At 47.0% G+C, this 18,804-nt stretch overlaps 2 protein-coding genes across 3 annotated transcripts; one reads left to right on the top strand and one right to left on the bottom strand.

Annotated features, from left to right (window-relative positions):
• Positions 1-6,613: 6,613 nt before the first annotated feature.
• LOC139832746 (uncharacterized) lies at positions 6,614-7,402 on the top strand. Its single transcript, XM_071822586.1, has one exon. The coding sequence runs from the start codon at positions 6,614-6,616 to the stop codon at positions 7,400-7,402; it is 789 nt and encodes a 262-aa protein (XP_071678687.1).
• Positions 7,403-13,005: 5,603 nt separating this feature from the next.
• LOC139831898 (tropinone reductase homolog At2g29290-like) lies at positions 13,006-14,619 on the bottom strand. Of its 2 annotated transcripts, none has more exons than XM_071821322.1 (4): positions 14,174-14,619; positions 13,832-14,057; positions 13,547-13,665; positions 13,006-13,460 (listed from the first exon to the last, which is right to left on the bottom strand). In XM_071821322.1, the coding sequence occupies exons 1-4, from the start codon at positions 14,462-14,464 to the stop codon at positions 13,296-13,298; spliced, it is 801 nt and encodes a 266-aa protein (XP_071677423.1). In that variant the 5' UTR covers positions 14,465-14,619; the 3' UTR covers positions 13,006-13,295. The 2 variants fall into 2 exon arrangements, with proteins under 2 accessions (XP_071677423.1, XP_071677424.1); XM_071821323.1 differs by having other exon boundaries at positions 13,559-13,665; positions 14,174-14,616.
• Between the last annotated feature and the right edge of the window lie 4,185 nt (positions 14,620-18,804).

Below are 18,804 nucleotides of genomic sequence, written 5' to 3'. Positions count from 1 at the left end.
TCGGTATGAGGGGAGGCTGACTGGAAAAGGCACACTAGGAAGGAAAGCAACGGTGTGCAGGGACAAGATTTCTTTCAATCAAGCACACTACACAGTTCTATACAATTCCAGCTTGGTGGCTCCGTACATCGAGAAACACAAGAATGTTTTACGAGAAATAAACCCAGACCAGCCCGAGTCCTTGATTACACGTCAACACATGAATACCTTCGGCAGTTGGTTGCAAAGACATCTCATTAGTGACCCAACTGTTGTAGAGCAGCTGTACTTGTTGGCCAGGTTACCATCTTCAAACATATGTACATTCCAAGGGTACGAGATAAATGGGAATACATTTTACACGATCGACCAAGATAAAAAGAGCACCAACCAAAACAGTGGTGTCCGCTTCGATGCAAAAGATGAGAATGGGCAAACCACCACATATTATGGATACATAGAGGAGATATGGGAACTTGACTATGGTCCCACTTTTAAGGTCCCTTTGTTTTGGTGCAAATGGGTGAAGCTCAGCGGTGTACAGGTAGACGATAAGTACGGTATGACAACAGTGGATCCCAACAATCTTGCGTACATGGACGAGCCATTCATCCTAGCCAACGAGGTGGCTCAAGTTTTCTACGTGAAGGACATGTCTAGCAAATCGAGAAAAAGAAATCAACAAAAGAATACATCAACCGAGGAGCCAAAACGCCACATAGTTCTTTCGGGGAAAAGAAACATCGTGGGAGTGGATGACAAGACAGACATGTCAGAAGATTATAATAAGTTTAAAGAAATTCCACCCTTCACGGTGAAAATTGACCCAAGCACCTTGCTAAATGATGAAGATTCTCCATGGCTACGGCGTAGAAGATCACAGCAGTAGATGGCGATGTAATAATGTATTCTTCATATATAGTTCCCAATACAATCTCTACATTTATGTAATAATGAGAACCCTTTCCCCAACACTGTTAGAGGAGATGGAACTTTAGTCCCGGTTGCACCCACCAACCGTGACTAAAGGTTACCCACACATCCTCATCCTGCCGACAGCTTTAGTCTCGGTTCCACCCACCAACCGTGACTAAAGGTTACCCACACATCCTCATCCTGCCGACAGCTTTAGTCCCAGTTGCATCCACCAGCCGGGACTAAAGGTTGCCCGCCTATTTTCTTCCCGTGCTTCCCACCGCTTCCCGCCTCCGTCTTCCCGCCATTTTTTCACTATATATATGTAGGCTTGGGTTTCCGTGGGTGCTTGGGTTTCCGGACGACGCGGAGACTTATAGAAGCCGAGCGAGAGCAAAAAAACGCGAGCTGGAGGTGCAGAATGACCGGATGGCCGAGTTCCAATGTCAACTTGACCAGCAGCAGCGGGAGATTCAGCAGCAGCAGCGGGAGATAAATGAACTAAAAGGACAGCGCCAGCCAGATAATACCGTCGGCATATCTCAGCGGCGAGACAGCAGCGTGGCCGACTCGGAGGCCCCGCCTTTACGGATGATAGATGGCGGTCCTGGCGACCCCGTGGATGAAATCAAGGAGCAAACACCTTGTGATCTCCATGAGGTGTTCAGGAACTTATCTGTTAAGGTGGCGGTCGGCTATGTCTTACCTGCATTTGGAGCTGAAGGTGAGCCGGCAACATGGCATGGCAATGAGATTCCAGCTGGCTATGCTCGTGTCGGGGTGGATTCAGTTGTACCGTCGTGGGAGACATTGCAGCTCGTAATCCCTGGAGGTGATGGTCAGGATACACTCGGAGACGTACTGGGAGAAATCATTCTTTGGGAAAAGAAAAAACATCAAGCTTCCAGGTTGGGTAGCTCCTAGTACTAGTCGTCCCAGGTCACCATCACCTCCTCCAAGTGATCGCAGGCCACCATCACCTCTTCCGACTGATCAAATGTCGCCACCATCACCCCATGGGTACGACCACGACATCCGTAGTCCATCTCCATCTCCATCTCCAGCGCCGCCGCCTGCGCCCACTAAGACTCGGAATGCACCCAGCCGGAAGCGTTTCAAGAGTCCTGTCCGCAAGCGGTCGCCCCTCCCAACAGTACCAAAGGTTCCTCCCCCCCGTCCTTACGATCGTACTAAAGAGGAAAAATGAGGCCATTGTAAAGAAACACGTGCATGAACAGCTTCATAAGGAAAAACCTCCAGCGGCAGCGCCATACACCGACAAGCAAAAAGGATATGCTCTTGATTTTCTGAACACACCATCGCAATATGACTTACACGAGAAGAAGGATGACTATACACGCACACTTGCGAGGGTAATTGAGGACAAGGGCACTGCTAAGAAGAAGGATAGTGCTAGCACGAGCAAATCATCAGCTAGAAGTGTAGCCGGGAAGAAATCAAGTTCAACAAGTGCACCCCTCAAGGCCAAGCAAGCAGCGACAACGGGCAGAAAAAGAAAGGAAGTTCCCCAGCTCGGAGAACAGGCCAAACAATCGATCCCACCACTCAAAGTGTTAGATGTTCCCTCGGTGTACCAGGAACATGGTGATTTCGATCTGGAAGCAGTTGTGGCGCTAGCGGCTCAAGTTGGCTGTACCGTGGAGGAATTGCTGAGTGCCCGTGATGCAGTACTACCCATTGCTGATATAGCTCCTAAATTTGTCTACGGGGCCGACTTGGTCAGCAAAGAGCGGCTGCATAAACTGCCAACGCATATGGGGAATTTGCATCAGTGGTACCTTGGTACGTGCAAGGAGAACACAAGTTACATCGTGGCGGATATCCCAGAAGATTATTACTTCCGAAAGGAGGAGATCCATATTGAGATGAATGAACTCTGGCAGTTATTCAATTTAGACGCCCTCGACAAATCTCTCATGAGTTGCTACTGCTTGTAAGTTGTTAACTACATATAAGTTCATGTTCATTCAGTTGTTCCTGTTCATTGCATATACTCATTATATCTTATGTGTTCTCTTATGCAGACTGAAGATCATTGAATGCAGAAGTAATAAGATGTTCAATGTTGGGTTTGTTGACCTAGATAAAGTACATCATGACACGGTAAAGAATAATGTCGAAGAAACGGGGGGAAACCTACTAAGGTTTATAGGGGAGCAAAGCTTCTGTGATTCAATACTGTTTCCTTACAACTACAGGTGAGAGTCTTACTGATATGTTGTGCACATTCAATTTTTCTTACTCGATGTGATGTGTAATTCATGACGTATATATATAAACATGTGCAGTTTCTACTGGATTCTGCTAAATATTCAAGTTGATAAGGGAATAGTTGAAGTAAGGGACCCATTGAGTAGAGGCCTGGACGGGTTCCGCGACTTGCAGAAGATTCTCCAGACGTAATTTCAATCATTGCCGCGCTATATCTTTCATGAGATATCAATTAATTATCCACTCATTCAATCATTCTTTTGCCTGGCAGGTGTTGGAAAGCTTTGAAGAAGAATATTGCGGGTAACTTCGCAGAGAAGCTAACATTTACTCTTGTACCGTGCGCCCAGCAGCCACAGGGGACGAATCTATGTGGATACTACGTTTGCGAGTCCATTCGCATGTTAACCACTGAGAAGCACAACGATAATAGATTCAACGTAAGCAATAACATTCACAACTTTAGTTTATTATCGTCAGTATTTCGTTATCAAGATTGATATAGTCATATTCATCTCATTTTCCTATATAGGTCGACTTCATGCGGGAGAAGCTCCAACCACACGAGCACATACTAGGAATTACGGAGGAATTGGCGGGACTTCTAATGAAAGTAGTAATAGACGACAACGGCTTGTTTAGTCCAAATAGGCGCAACAAATGATCCCCATGTATTAGTTCGAATAGACGACGGGCTTTAGTCCCGGTGGTAGTGAGCTCCATGTATATGTGTAAGGGGAATCTACGAAGTTTTGCTCCCAATATTTGTTTGCTCGATCTATATATAATGAATGAACGTGTACAACTTGTAGTAGCGTACAAATATATGCAACTTTTATTTTAAAATGAAAAAATGAAATAAAAGGGGGGGCGGTGGCGGGGGGGGGGGGTGGGTTGCTGCACACCTCAAACCCTAAAGCAGCAGCGTTCTGCGGCGCGGGCCACGTAGAGGTCCTTTTGTCGCGGGTGGTAATACCGCCCACGACAAAAGGGTGTGCCCTGGGGCATCCCGCACCTGCCACGTGGTATTTGAGTGCATTCGGGGTATTTGAGTGCAATCATCTGAAAGATTGGTAGTGCAGCGTGGATGGCTTTGACCAAGGTTAGACGGCCTCCGTAGGAGGTGGGCATTTTCCAGCAAGCAAACTTTCTTGCTGAATGCATCCAGGATCGGCTGAAGATCAGAGCAATTAAGCCTGGAGTCAGAAAGCGGCACACCCAGTTACTTGCAAGAAGGCAGCTAGGGGACATTCAAACCGCCCAGGATCTTAACCAAGTCAAGATCATCACATCTGAAGCGCTTGCTACCTCGCATCCTTCCAGGGATCAATCGCTTGCAACGCTTGGAAACTAATCTGGAAGTGCTGGGTGCCCCCTCATGTCAAGTTCTTATGGCTAGCGAACAAGAACATGTATTGGACCGCTGACAGATTGCAACGCCGTGGCCTGCAGCACTGCCAACGGTGCGTCTTATGTGATCAGAAGCCCGAGACGATGCATCACTTGCTGATCACCTGCCATATCTCGAAGCAAGTGTGGCATGAGAAGCTCTCTTGGCTACGACTGACGTGCAGGCCACTGGAAGACGAAGCCTCGCTTTGCGACTGGTGGATCAAGGCCAGGCAAGCCACACCAAAATCCATGCACAAAAGCCTCGCCTCCGCAATGCTGCTGACAGCTTGGATGGTTTGGAAACAGCGCAATGCCTGCATCTTCGACAAAGATCAGCCTTCAGTTCCCCTGCTAGTAGAAAGAATTAGGGCAGCGGCGGCACTTTGGGCAAAAGTTGGGGCTCCCGGCCAGAGTGATCATCCCAGCAACTTGGGACATCCAATAAACTCTGTAACAAATGACGTATCTAACCTCCTAGGAGGCTTGTACCCTGCTTCTATTCAAAGAAAAGAAACCGAATTTTTTTGCATTTTCTCGGAAAAAAATGTCCATTTCAAAATGTAATTTTCTTCTTTTGATGTGAAAGCATAAAGACCATGGTTTTTTCTTTGTCCTGGTTTGCACACATAAATTTTTACTACCACTATTAAATTTATTTTGATCTATTCATCTATTTACATGGATTCAAGTTCCAGTCTAAGGTATTGTTTTAGTTTGATGTGTCCATGAGCTCACCAGCAGCCTTGCTGAAGTACTCATCGGTAAGATGTCTTGGCAGTTGTATTTTCTTTAAAAAGTGGCTCAATAGGATATACAACTTTAGTATCAACGGTTGGTCATATTTTTCCATTCGCATTGAGAAAGTGTTATTTGATCACCACAACTTTAAGAGAGAGTAGACAAGTGAAACTATGAACCCCGGTCCAATTTTAATCATAAGAAACAACTTTCCATCGCATTTATCATCTTTTATATTTTCAGCACTTATTTAATCCGAAAATACAAAAATACTTTTACTTATTGCAATCACTCATATCAACACCAAAACAACAAAACAACCTTGCATATCATATAGTTTGCATATCATCATCATAATTTGGCCACCACCACTATTTTTATTTTGTGTTTTATTTATTTAGTTGCATCACATTTACTTAATCATTTAGTTTTATTTATCTTATTTGTGTCATTACTAATACCAAACCTTGTGCTTGACAACCACTTGGTGGAGTTGGGGACACAAGGCATTTTATTTTGTTTTGTAGATCGCTTGAAGAGGAGAAGAACGAGTCACCTTAACACACATAATTCCCCGAGAGTTCGATATTAACCCTCGAGTCACCCTTGTGGGGAAAACACGCTTGCTACAGCACTCTGCACTTGGAGTCCCAACGAAGAGCACAGATTGTTGCCATCAAGTAGCTGTTTGGAGAACCCGGAAGGCATGCAAGTCCATGTACAAGTCGGCGACATGGAGTAAGAAGGCACATGACAAGAGTTGCCACGGTTTGACTTGCAAGATTTGTGGAGATGGAGATCACCATGAAGAGAGCCATACCATTTCACATTATAATTGCTTTATATTTGTGTGATTGTTATGTCTCTATTTTCTGCTTCTAAAGTTGTTAGATGGTAGAAAATTAATCCCTCAAAGAAGGTCTAGTCGGTTGCCCCGCCAAGTGCTGCACCATCAAGTTGGACATTGTTGGTAGTGGGCTCATAAAATTGAGGTGCTGCTAGTTCTTTCCAACTAGGTGGGTTCGAGTCGGACTCTTACAGCGTTAGCACTTGGTAAGCTAGACAAGTCTATCACAACAGTTGTGGGGCTTGGGGCAAGGTCGGTCGGGAGCCGGGGCATGTGATGCCACCCGACCAACAGGAGTCGTATGAGATGCGATTGGCAAGGTGTTGCCTACCTAGATTGCTTGACGGCTAGTGGTGATGCTAAAGCTCACTAGTCGACTTGTTTATTTAGGATCTTGAATCACTTAGTAACCATCGGAGGGGTGTTAGTTCTAGTGGGAGCGTACATTTAATTGTTGCTATTTTATGGATACATGTCTTAAGTGTTTTTGCATATTTTCTGTTGTCGATCATGGCACCTAGCAGTCTTCCTCAGTTATCCAGTTTTGCGTTGAGGTCGATCCTAGAGAAAGATAAACTTAATGGAACTAACTTCACCAACTGGTACCGTAATCTGAGAATTGTTCTCAAGCAAGAAAAGAGGGACCATGTTCTTGACAACCCACTTCCAGATGAACCGGTAGAGAATGCAACCACTGCTGTCCAGAATGCCTACCGTAGGACTAAGGATGAGTCCACGGAAATTAGTTGTCTTATGCTTGCTCACATGGAACCGGACTTGCAGCAGCAATTCGAGAAGGTTGAGGCATACGATATGATCGAAAGCCTCAAAAGTATGTTCCAAGCTCATGCAAAGACCGAGAGGTACCAAGTCTCTCAAGCTTTGCTGAGCTGTAAGCTTAAGGATGGTGATCCACTGAGTCCGCATGTGATCAAGATGGTTGGTTACGTGCAGTCTCTGGATAGGCTGGGCTACCCCATTAGCGAAGAGTTCGTTACAGATATAATTCTGAACTCTCTTGGTCAGTTCATTTCGAACTACCACATGCATGGTATGGATAAGAAGCTCACTGAATTACATGGGATGCTGAAACAAGCAGAGGCTGATCTCAAGAAGGGCGCTAGTCAAGTGTTGAAGGTGCAGAATAAGCCTAAGTTCAAGAAGAGTTCTTGCACTAAAAAGAAGAAGACCAAGTCAGGAGGGAACACTCCGGACCCAACTCCGAGCTCTTCCTCAGGGACTAAGTCAACTCCTTCGGCTGGATCCACTTGCTTCTATTGCAAGGTGGATGGTCACTAGAAGAGGAACTGCAGCAAGTATCTGGATGAGAAGGCCAAGAGTGGAGGTGTGACTTCCAACTCAAGTACGCTTGTTTGCAATGTTATAGACATTTATCTTGCGGAAACACCTAATAGTTCTTGGGTATATGATACCGGATCAGTTATTCACATCTGCAACTCGTTGCAAGGACTGGTAAGAACTAGGAGCATGGCAAGAGGCGAGGTTGACATTCGAGTCGGCAACAAGGCGAGAGTCGTTGCGTTGAAAGTCGGCACGATGCAGCTTCATTTACCTTCAGGATTCTTAATGGAGCTAAATAATTGTTATTATGTTCCAGTGCTTAGTCAAAACATTATTTCTGGCTCATGTTTGATGAGTCAAGGCTATGAGTCTGATATTAAGAATAATGGTTGTTCTTTATATCTGAATGATATGTTTCACGGCTTTGCTCCCGTCCAGGACGGGCTATTTATTTTGAATCTTGAACGTGAATCTATCTATAATATAAATGCTAAAAGGTTGAAACCAAATGATCTGAATATGACTTACTTTTGACACTGTCGGCTTGGTCATATAAGCTGGAAGCGCATGAAGAAGCTCCATGATGATGGGCTTCTAACATCGTTCAACTTGGAGTCGTTCGAGACATGCGAATCTTGCCTACTAGGAAAGATGACCAAGACACCTTTTGCAAAGAGTTGTGAAAGGGCGTCCGACTTGTAGGCGCTAGTACATAGTGATGTATGTGGCCCAATGAGCACGACAGCCAGAGGTGGTTATGAGTACTTCATTACCTTCACTGATGATTTGAGTAGGTATGGTTATATCTACTTAATGAAACACAAGTCGGAAGCCTTTGAAAAGTTCAAGGAATTCCAGAATGAGGTACTGAATCAACTCGGCAAGAAAATAAAGTTTTTACGGTCGGACCGTGGAGGCGAGTACATGAGCCATGAGTTTGATGACCATCCGAAGAGTTGTGGAATAGTTCCTCAGCTCACACCGCCAGGAATGCCGCAGAGAAATGGTGTGTCGAAAAGGCGGAACCGAACCTTGTTGGACATGGTAAGGTCGATGATGAGTCGGACAGATCTACCTTTATCATTTTGGGGTTATTGTCTAGAAACAGCAGCGTTCACACTAAACAGAGTACCATCAAAATCTGTAGAGAAGACACCATATGAGATGTGGACTGGCAAGAAGCCGAGTTTGGCTTTTCTTAAGATTTGGGGTTGTAAAGCATATGTCAAACAACTTCAGTCGGACAAGCTCACTCCCAAGTCGGATAAGTGTATATTCGTGGGGTATCCGAGGGAAACCTTGGGTTACTACTTCTAAAACCGAGAAGAGGGCAACGTGTTTGTCGCTCGGAACGGTACTTTCCTTTAGAAAGGGTTTCTCAGTCGGGGAGTAAGTGGGAGCACGGTGCAGCTCGAAGAAATTCGTGAGGTATCGGCCACTAGCGAGTCGGCAAAAGCCTTGGAGGCTGAGCCGATCGTGGTACCTGAGCCAGAGTCTGCATCTGAGCTGGTGACTGCATCTGAGCCGCGGAGATCTGCCAGATTGCGAAATGTTCGTGTTGTATTGCTGTTGGACAGCGATGATCCGGCAACTTATTCGGAAGCGATGGTGGGATTTGATTCCGAGGCATGGCTTGGAGCCATGAGATCCGAGTTAAAGTCCATGGATGAAAATCAAGTTTGGAACTTGGTTGATCTGCCAGACGGTGCAAGAACCGTCGAGTGCAAATGGGTCTTTAAGAAGAAAACTGACATGGATGGAAATGTTTCTATCTATAAAGCACGGCTTGTCGCGAAGGGGTTCCGGCAGGTTCAAGGAATTGACTACGATGAGACTTACTCGCCGGTAGCGATGCAAAAGTCGGTTCGGATCTTGTTAGCTATAGCAGCCTATTTCGACTATGAGATATGGCAGATGGATGTCAAGACGTCTTTCCTTAATGGAAATTTAACCGAGCATGTGTATATGATACAACCCGAGGGTTTTGTCGATCCGGCTAATGCTGACAAAGTATGCAAGCTTCAGAAATCCATTTATGGGTTCAAGCAAGCATCTCGGAGTTGGAACATTCGCTTTGATGATGTGGTCAAATCGTTTGGCTTCATCAAGAATGTGCATGATGCTTGTGTATACAAGAAGTTTAGTGGGAGCAAAGTGAACTTTCTGATCTTATATGTGGATGACATATTACTGATTGGAAATGATGTCCCGATGTTACAAGAAACCAAGAAATCATTGGAAAGGAGTTTCTCAATGAAAGACTTGGGTGAAGCATCATACATATTGGGAATACGGATCTATAGAGATAGATCAAGGCGGCTCATTGGATTGAGTCAGAGTACTTATTTGGACAAAGTGTTGAAAAGGTTCAACATGGAATCATCTAAGAAGGGGTTCTTACCGATGTCCCATGGTGTTAAGCTTAGCAAGACTCAGTGTCCTTCGACTACTGATGAGCTAAGCAGGATGAGTGCGATTCCTTATGCTTCGGCAGTTGGATCCACCATGTATGCCATGATTTGTACTAGGCCGGATATTTCCTATGCTCAAAGTGTTGTGAGTAGATACCAGGCTGATCCTGGCGAATGCCACTGGACAACGGTGAAAACAATCTTCAAGTACTTAAGAAGGACTAAAGATATGTTCCTAGTTTATGGAGGTGATGATGAACTCAGTGTAAGGGGTTACACGGATGCGAGTTATCTTACTGACTCTGATGATTCTCGTTCGCAATCTGGATATGTGTTTGTTATGAACGGAGGAGCTGTGAGCTGGAAGAGTTCCAAGCAAGATACTGTAGCTGCATCTACAACGGAGGCCGAGTATATTGCCGCCTTTGAGGCAGCAAAGGAAGCTGTTTGGATCAGGAATTTCCTGATGGATCTTGGTGTGGTTCAGGGCGCGTCCAATCCGTTAGACGTGTATTGTGACAACAATGGTGCTATTGCACAAGCCAAGGAACCTAGACGACACCATAAGGACAAACATATACTCATGCGATACCACCTCCTCCGCGAGATTGTCGATCGAGGCGATATCAAGTTATGCAAGATACACACTAATGCAAATGTTGCGGATCCGTTGACGAAGCCTTTACCACAGCCTAAGCATGAGGCGCACATGAGATATATGGGCATTAGATGCCTGGACATATGATGTCGGGATGATTGACTCTAGTGCAAGTGGGAGACTGTTGGGAATATGCCCTAGAGGCAATCATGTATGACGATATTCCCAATGTATTCATAATGTAATAAAGTAGTCCATGTATGAACATCTGATATGTATCATTGAATATGTGATTCAGTTGTGGAACTATATATTCATGTTGTTCATACTATATTGTCCTTAGTCGTACAGTTATGCTGGGCACACAACTTAGACTAATGTGTGAGTTGACTGATGACTCGGTTCCACTTGTCAGGGGGCATGGTGATGCTAATCCAACTTACACTAACTCGGCTAAAGTGTTTAGCGAGCCGGACTGACCCATATTGAGATACAACGAACAAATCTTCATTTGTATGTCTCAATCAATGTAATCCTTAGACCTAAGGTTGTCGCATGATCTGAGTTGTGGATTAGCGACTTAGGTTCTATCAAATGCTGTTCCGTAACAGAACAGTTATAAAGGCAGGGTTCGGGTCGGCAAAGAAGCAAGCTGCATGACATGGATAACCAAGATGGGATTTTGCCCCTCCGACAGGAGAGATATTCTCTGGGCCCTCTCGTGTGATATGATTCGGAAACATGGCCATGCGCGACTCGGTTAAGTGTTAACCGAGGAGTTGGACTAAGTGTTAGTATGGGAATCACATATCATGGTACGAGAAGAGAGTTGAGCTATTAAAGGGATGACTTCGCCCATAGCTTGACAAAGTATATCGTGAGGCTAAAGGGACTTAGGCGCAAGCCACATTGAAAGGTATGTCGCCATAACTCTATGGTACTTGGGAGTCGGCACGTTCTTCTAGGAGCCGCTACGGTTGATCGATGTGAGTCGGACTCACATCGTGTCCAAGTCGCCATGAGCTTGTAGGGTCGCACACTTAAGAGCGGGAGCAAGTCGTTTGGGTTGGCCCCGAATCGAACACGAACTTGGTTAGTGAGCTGGACTCACGGTGACCTGAATATAGGCCTGAGTGAATGGGCCACAAGTGTTGTGGAGCACAGTATCACTTCCTATATATAGTGGGGCGTAGGATGCCCAAAGGGCACGGTTAGAAACTCCCATGTGTTGGGAACCCTAGCCACCACTCAGTCCAGCCGCCGTACTGGACCTAGCAGTCCACCGTCTGAGCTCCTCCTCGTACGTGTGTATACCGGCAGAGGTGCTGTACATTCAGCACTTCGACGATCGGGATCGGATCGGATCGTGGGACTGCACTGCTACACGACGCGTCATCAGTAATCCGCACCCGCGCGTCTAGTGGTAATCCTCACGGCCTTCTACCTCGGCTAGATCCTGGGAAAATCGTGTAGAAAAGTTTTGTTTTATCTCTACGCGACCCAACATGGGGTAGCACCATAGGGCCACGGAGTCGGAGGTGACACCATGGCGTGATGGGCCTGAGGCAAGCCGAGGAACGGCGGGCGCTGGGGCGGCCCTGGCCACATCTGGATTGATCCTGCCCAAGGGTTCTGCATTGAAGGCCGTGGAGCCTAGGGACCCTTCCTGGGTGTGTTGGAGTTGACACCATCGCGCTGCTGGGGAGGCGTGGAGTGGAGGTAGCGGCACCGCGCGCCGAAGTGGCAGCTTCCTCGCTGGAAATTATGGCACGCATCAGGGCGGCGTGGTGGTGCTGTATTGTCTGCTGGGGCACGCGGTGGTGAAGGAGTTAGAGCGCCTCGAGCGATGAAGGCGGATGGGGCCGAGGAGGATGACTCGTCGGACTGCTTCAGTGTGAGCTCCTCGAGGAGAAGCGATGAGCGCACGTCGAGGAACGACGGTAGGGGGCACTGCTTGAGGGTCAGCGTGCGCATATAGGCAAGTTGAGACCCGAGGCCGCGGAGCGTGTTCTGGACGAGACACTTGTCCGTGATGGTCGTGCCCAACGCGTTGAGCTCGTGGGCGAGGATCTTCTGCGTGCGGCAGTAATCCGCCACGGTCATGGAGCTCTATTTGAGACCGTGGAATTCTTGCTCAAGCTAGGAGGACCGAGTCTCAGAGTTGTCGTGGTAGATGTTGGAGAGACGCGTCCATAAGGCGTGGGCAGGCTGCGGCGTGGTGGATTCGACAACCATGGCAAGAAGCTCGGGCGCGACAACGCTATTGAGCCATGATCGGACGATGACGTCGTTCCGACTCCACTGCGGCGTAGGATCGGCGGGGTACTCTTCCTCGAGAAGATGATCCTCGAGGGCGTACTTCTCGGCTGCGTCGGTGAACATGCCGCGCCATTGGAGGTAGGTGGAGGTGCAGAGCTCGAGGGTGACCGGAACAACGGCACGGATTCTTGGAAGCGCGGCGGCGAGCGCCCGGAGAGAGGATCCCATGGCGGCGGCTTGCTGCTGCCGCCGCGAGATCGGCGGCGGCGGAGGGATCTTGCGGCGCCATGGAGAGAGAGCATCGTAAGCCCTAACCTAATACCATAAAGGCAAATATAATTTTTGCACTTAGATTGATTTGATCCCATTGGGATTATATAGTACAAGGAGGCTTGGCTGCCAAGGCAATACAATTTAGAAAATACCTAACTACTCTAGTACGAATCCTCCTTAACTTGGCCGGTTGATCGTGTCCTTCACGTATACGTCTAACATATGATATCCAGAGCTAAAAGCCTCGAATTACACAGGATGATCAATTACACAATTTTGCAGACATACAAATACTCTCTTCTCAAATTTATTCTCTCCATTTCATCTCGAGCAGCAGCAGCGTCATCATCTAAGCACTAATGGTTCGGCCACCATCGACGCAAATAACCTGGCCGGTGATGAAGGAGGCGGCTGGCAAGCACAGAAACGACACCGCCGCGGCAATCTCCATCGGCTTGCCGCTTCGTCTCATCGGCGTCTTCGAGTGCTCATCCGCTAGTTGATCTGTAGTTGTCTGTGCACAAACACAAGACGTCAATTTCATGCGAAGTTGCTTTTACAAATGATGAGGGTGCTAAAGAAGAAAGAGGCGTGTCGTACGTGTGCGCTTACATCTTTGATCAGATCAGTCGTGACGAAGCCTGGTGCGACACCATTCACACGGATCATGTCCGGTGCCCACTCGGTAGCAAGGCTCCTTGTAAGCTGGTTTATCACTCCTGCATCCATACGGATACCAACGAGACATTGGTTATGTTAAACGATGCAACAATACAACTCGCCATTTTACACCCTAGATGAACTCTCTTCTTTTTCTCTGAACCCTCTTCTTCTTAATAACCAATAAAAATGGCAAAATGACTTGGTCGTACAAATAAGGCATACCTTTCGTGACATTATAGATCGCGGCGCCTGCATAGCTGATCGTGCCTCCAATGGAGGACATGTTGACGATGCTGCCTCCTCCTGCAACGGAGGAGTTAAGCAGAAGAGGCCTGGCGAGCTGGCTGAGGTGGAAGAACGACTCCAGATTAGTGGCCATCAGATGCGAGTACTCGTCCGCCGTGCTCTCCGCGGCCGCCTTGACGAACAGTTGCCCCGCGTTGTTTACCTGCATGCGTGGAGCAACAGCAAATACAGAAAATCATCAACATCTGCATGCATGTGTCGTCGTCTTCAGATTGTTTACTCAAGTACGTGTGGAACGTTGGCGACGAAGCCGCTTACGAGTATATCGAGCTTGCCGTCGAAGGTTTCCTTGATCGTCTCCATGAGCTTCTCCCTGTCGGCGCGCACGGAGACGTCGCAGACGGAGACGGTGACTCGCAAACCCTTCTCCTCCCACCGCCGGCGGCTGTCCTCCAGCTCGGCCGCGTTCCGGGAGCGGGTGTGCACCCGCGCCCCGAACCCGGCGAGCTCCTCGACTATGGCGTACCCGATCCCTTTGCTCCCGCCGGTGACGAGCGCCGTCGTGCCGGCGAGGCTCCACCGCTCCTCTCTGCTCATCTCGGCCGCCATCTCGATCTCTTTCGATCGGCAGTGAGGCAGGATCACTACGGTTGTCTGCTAGTACTACGTACGGTGTTGAGCGTTAAATAGAAGCTACAAACGTTGAGGAGGACAACAGTACGAGATGAAGACCAAGAGATTGCTGGACCGATCTCAGCCGCAGGGCCTCAGCGGCGGATGCAAAACACAACAAGGAAACTAGACTTGGAGTAGTAAAATTTTATATGACCACGTTAATTACGGCGTAGCTTGACCAGCAGTCAGCGAAGAATGAAGAAAGCTCTTGACCAAGTTGGTAGCGGCTGTTCGTGACGTCCCTGATGATCGGAGCATGAAGTATTCAGTGACGAGACGACGACCGGCCGGCGGAGGCGAGGAAGAAGAAGAGTGCTGGCGGGGCGTGCGTGCGTCCCACTCACGCCGCTAAAAGCCGCAACTAGCACCTCCCCACTTGGTCGACATGCATGCTATTGCTGGCACGATGACATCAAGGGAGAAGAGCAGAGCGAGCGAAGCAAAGATCGAGTGAGGAGCTTTATTGTCGAAGCGAACAACAGCCAATCAAACAGGCCAACAGCACACATGGGTTCATCGACTGACGACCGAAACTGCTGAAATTGTTTTGGGCGTTCCGATTCCCCATTGATGAATCGCCTGACTGAAAACGCAAGCATTGATCAGGTTACGCGCCCGAGTGGTAGTTTCAGTGGACTAACTTGTGGAGCTGCACATGTGCAAGACTACAAGGACAGATACGGTAGCTGAGCCCCTGAAACTCAAAAAGATCTTACGATACTCTGCTTCGGTCTCTGTTTGGGAGCTGTAGTAGTCTTTTTTTTTTTGAACGAAAGGCAAAAGCTTTGCCTTATTCATTAATTAAGAAGAAAGGTGTCCAGTTTATTTGCGGAAAACCGGACAAAAACCGTACAACAACGACAACACCAAGGGGCCACGCCCACACCCACCACAACCCAGAAACAACGAAGCTCCAACCCGAAACACAACTCCATCAAAACAAGACGACATAACACCACCGCCGGAGAGAAGACGCCATCGCTGCTATGGGAGGAGCAGACACGGGACGCTCGAACGAAGATGATGAAGCCAACCCTCTGAGGAGCCCAACACTCGGGGCCGCCGCCCCGACATCCAGCCATTCCGCTACGCCAAGCGGACCACCAACACCACCTTTCGGGACCGCCATCCCGACATACCACCGCTCGCACTCGAGCCACGACGCCGCACGACATAGCCACCCGCAACCCAAGCTGCACAGGGTAAGCTGCTCGCAGACCACGGCCGCCGCACCAACATCCAGGGCCGCTGCCCCGGCCTAAAAGTCAATCGCCTCCTCCGAGGCGCGTCGACCGAGCCGCCCACCGCGACCAAGGTTGCCACCCAAGCTGTGGCAAGCCGCATCCCTGCACCATAGAGTTGACGCTACACCGCTGTCCAGGGCCGCCGCCCCGGCTCTCCACCTCCTACTCGAGGCCGCCGCCTCGACATCCACCATCCCAGATGGAAACAACGACACTGCACGGCGTGAAGGTTAGGCTCTCCAAGACGACGCCCCCAAGGGAGAAGTGACGAGACCGCCGCCGACGTCCGCTCCAACCGAGATAGGAACTTGGGTTTTCACCCGGAGAGCATCGGCTGCAACAAAAGGTCGGGCGTCCAAGCGCATGATAGCCACATGCTACATGCCATAGCGCCGAAAGCATACGATTATTAATTCATGCTGCTGTTCAGTGACGAGTAGTAGGCTGTGTAGCCACCCATAGCTTAACTTCCATAAGTTGATCCATCTGTGGGTACTGCATGTTTTATCCAGACGCACGAGTGTCCTCACAATCAGCCCTTAAGACACATATGTCAGTTCAGAAAATGTCTGCGAAAGGCCAGCGTTCCCTGCACATCAGTCGAACGCAACGAAGACTGAGCTAAAATTTTACACTCGTCTCGGAGAAAGAGTTCATACCAAGATGTGTGCATACCTTTGCCCATTCATTGACAGCCTGAACAAGACGAACCTTCAAATTATCACGTGAATACTCCTTAGGATCGACGGGCACCTCATGCCTTTCTTGGAGTTGTCCTAACCTGATTGATGTGCCATAGAGCCTAATATGGAAAACATATGGTACTTGAGAAACATATAATAAAAGCAATTTTTTGGAAACCTTATAGGAAACAGGACACAAGCTGCGCCGAACAGAAAAGAACTAGAAGCAACAAAGAACAAAACTAACCTCCTTTTGGCAACCAGCAGTTTCAGACTGAGACTGAGAGATCGTTCTGATGCATTCCACTCTTGGAGAACGAATGCAGACATAATAGACACAGCTTCTACAGGATCTAAGTCCTCCAATTGATTCTCGAGTAAACATTCTGTTGTTATTAACTCCTCAACGCATGCAAGTATGCAACTCAGCCCTTAAGTTGCACAACAAGATCAGAATCTATGTAATGGGTCTCCTTTAGTACATCGATGCTCACATATGGAAATGTTTTATAAATGTTACAACAGAAATCTTACAGGATAAATAAATAAATAAAGATGAAATTTGAGTTGCAAGTGGTCCACACTCGAACAAACGATATTTCCCTCATAAATCACGGTCACTGCCTATTGAGAAATTCAAGGTAACTAATAAACTGTGATAGCTTCCCACCACAAACCTCTGTTTCAAATAGCCCGATATAGCCGGCTATAGCCTTTCGTGAGGCCTGCGGCTACGGCTAGAGTCTTCAAATGCAAAAATGGAAATAGCCGCTAATAGCCCAGCTATAGCGCGGCTATAGCTATTTAGCCTCAATTTAGCTCAATAGCTGCTATCTTCCCACTCAACGGGCCCAAAAAAATTTAACCCAAAATTTTCAGAGCGGCCCAATTTATGGACACTACTATGTCATGAACTGCTGCTACTTAATGCTGTTGTAATATTTGGACATAATTATGTCCTTAACTATCTGTGAACTATGTTTTGGACAGAACTATGTGTAAACTATGTTTTAGTTATGTGCATCTCTTATGTGACTATGTTACTATGCTATGCATTTCTGAATTATTGATGTATATACTATATATGGTTATATGCTGCCGAAATATTGAACTTTTTCCCATTATTTAGCAAATCAGCTATATGGGTTTAGCCCGCTATAGCCTTTTGTAGCTTCAGAAATTGCCGCGGCTATAGGCTATAGCCCGCTATTTTAAACAGAGCCACAAATATGTGTAGCTGGAGCACTTGTTTGAGTGTATATAACTAAATTCCATTTAAAAACTAGCTTTATGATTTAGGCTGAACCAAACTATTGTTACAATACAGTAGGATAGGGACCTACAACCTCCTATTGCACACCAAAATCAGAAGTGACTGGACAAAGCAAAAAATCTTGAATTTTCTAATCCCCATGGATTTTGCTGTGCCAGAAATAATGGATAGGTTCCTAATCTACCCACAAGGAGAAGAAAATATATGTAAAAGTCTTACTCTGCCTTGAAACTGTGGAACCTGCTGAAGTGCCTCAAATGACATTTGGTATTTCAGTTTATTCAGCTGATCAATGTACACCTTTTGCTCCTCCATCAATAACTTGTATTTCTTTAATTTTATTTATACAACCATGGCACTTGTTTTTAGACATTTTTCCAGTAGGTTGATATGTGCATGATACCTTTTAACTTGATCCATGTCTTTCATATTTAGATCTGCGTTGTATCAAAAATAAACATGTCGTAACAGTTTATAAATCAAGCACAAGAAGTGAAACAAAAGGCATTAAGAGATCACTGAGTTTGCTCTTTCCAGTCAAAAGAAATACCACAGTAACATTCAGATTTGTTAGGTAAATCATGATGCATGTGTTGCATCAGGGAAATAAAGACAAGTTCTAATGTACCAATAAGATTGTGAATACTGACAGATTTTTTTTTTCGAAATGGGGGTATCCCCGGCTTCTGCATCGTGATGATGCACACAGCCTTTTATTAATAGAATTCAGAGTAACAAAGTTTACAAAAGACTAGTCATCGAGGACTGGTCCCATAACCAACCATCGAACAAAAAGACTAAGAAGACTACTAATCAACATAGTCTTCTAGAAAGACGCCAACCAGCCTGGCACAAGATATCCTGAGCGACCATCAGGAGCAGTGTGCATCCAAAGTAGCCATGGCATCCCGCTGCCCCTCCGGTGAGAGTAGGGCCCATAGTTGAACCCAATGGGAAACCATATGAATAACCTGCAAAAAATGAAAAGAAGGTTTTTTGTTAAAGATTATATCGTTCCTGGTCCTCCAAATAGACCAACATAAAGCAGAAACCCCAATCCGGATAAATGCCTTA

This window comes from Lolium perenne, chromosome 6, assembly GCF_019359855.2.
Source record: "Lolium perenne isolate Kyuss_39 chromosome 6, Kyuss_2.0, whole genome shotgun sequence".
In the NCBI taxonomy this organism is placed as follows: Eukaryota; Viridiplantae; Streptophyta; class Magnoliopsida; order Poales; family Poaceae; genus Lolium; species Lolium perenne.
Note: the sequence above shows the minus strand (reverse complement) of the source record. Positions and strands in the feature narration are given on the sequence as shown.

Excerpts from the sequence above, each read along its gene's own strand:
- LOC139832746 (XM_071822586.1), top strand. The coding sequence starts at position 6,614 with ATGGCACCTAGCAGTCTTCCTCAGTTATCCAGTTTTGCGTTGAGGTCG.
- LOC139831898 (XM_071821322.1), bottom strand. The coding sequence starts at position 14,464 with ATGGCGGCCGAGATGAGCAGAGAGGAGCGGTGGAGCCTCGCCGGCACG. Across the intron at positions 13,666-13,831 it reads GATCTATAATGTCACGAAAG|GAGTGATAAACCAGCTTACA; the intron begins GTATGCCTTATT and ends GTATGGATGCAG. Across the intron at positions 13,461-13,546 it reads TCAAAGATGTAAGCGCACAC|ACAACTACAGATCAACTAGC; the intron begins GTACGACACGCC and ends GTTTGTGCACAG.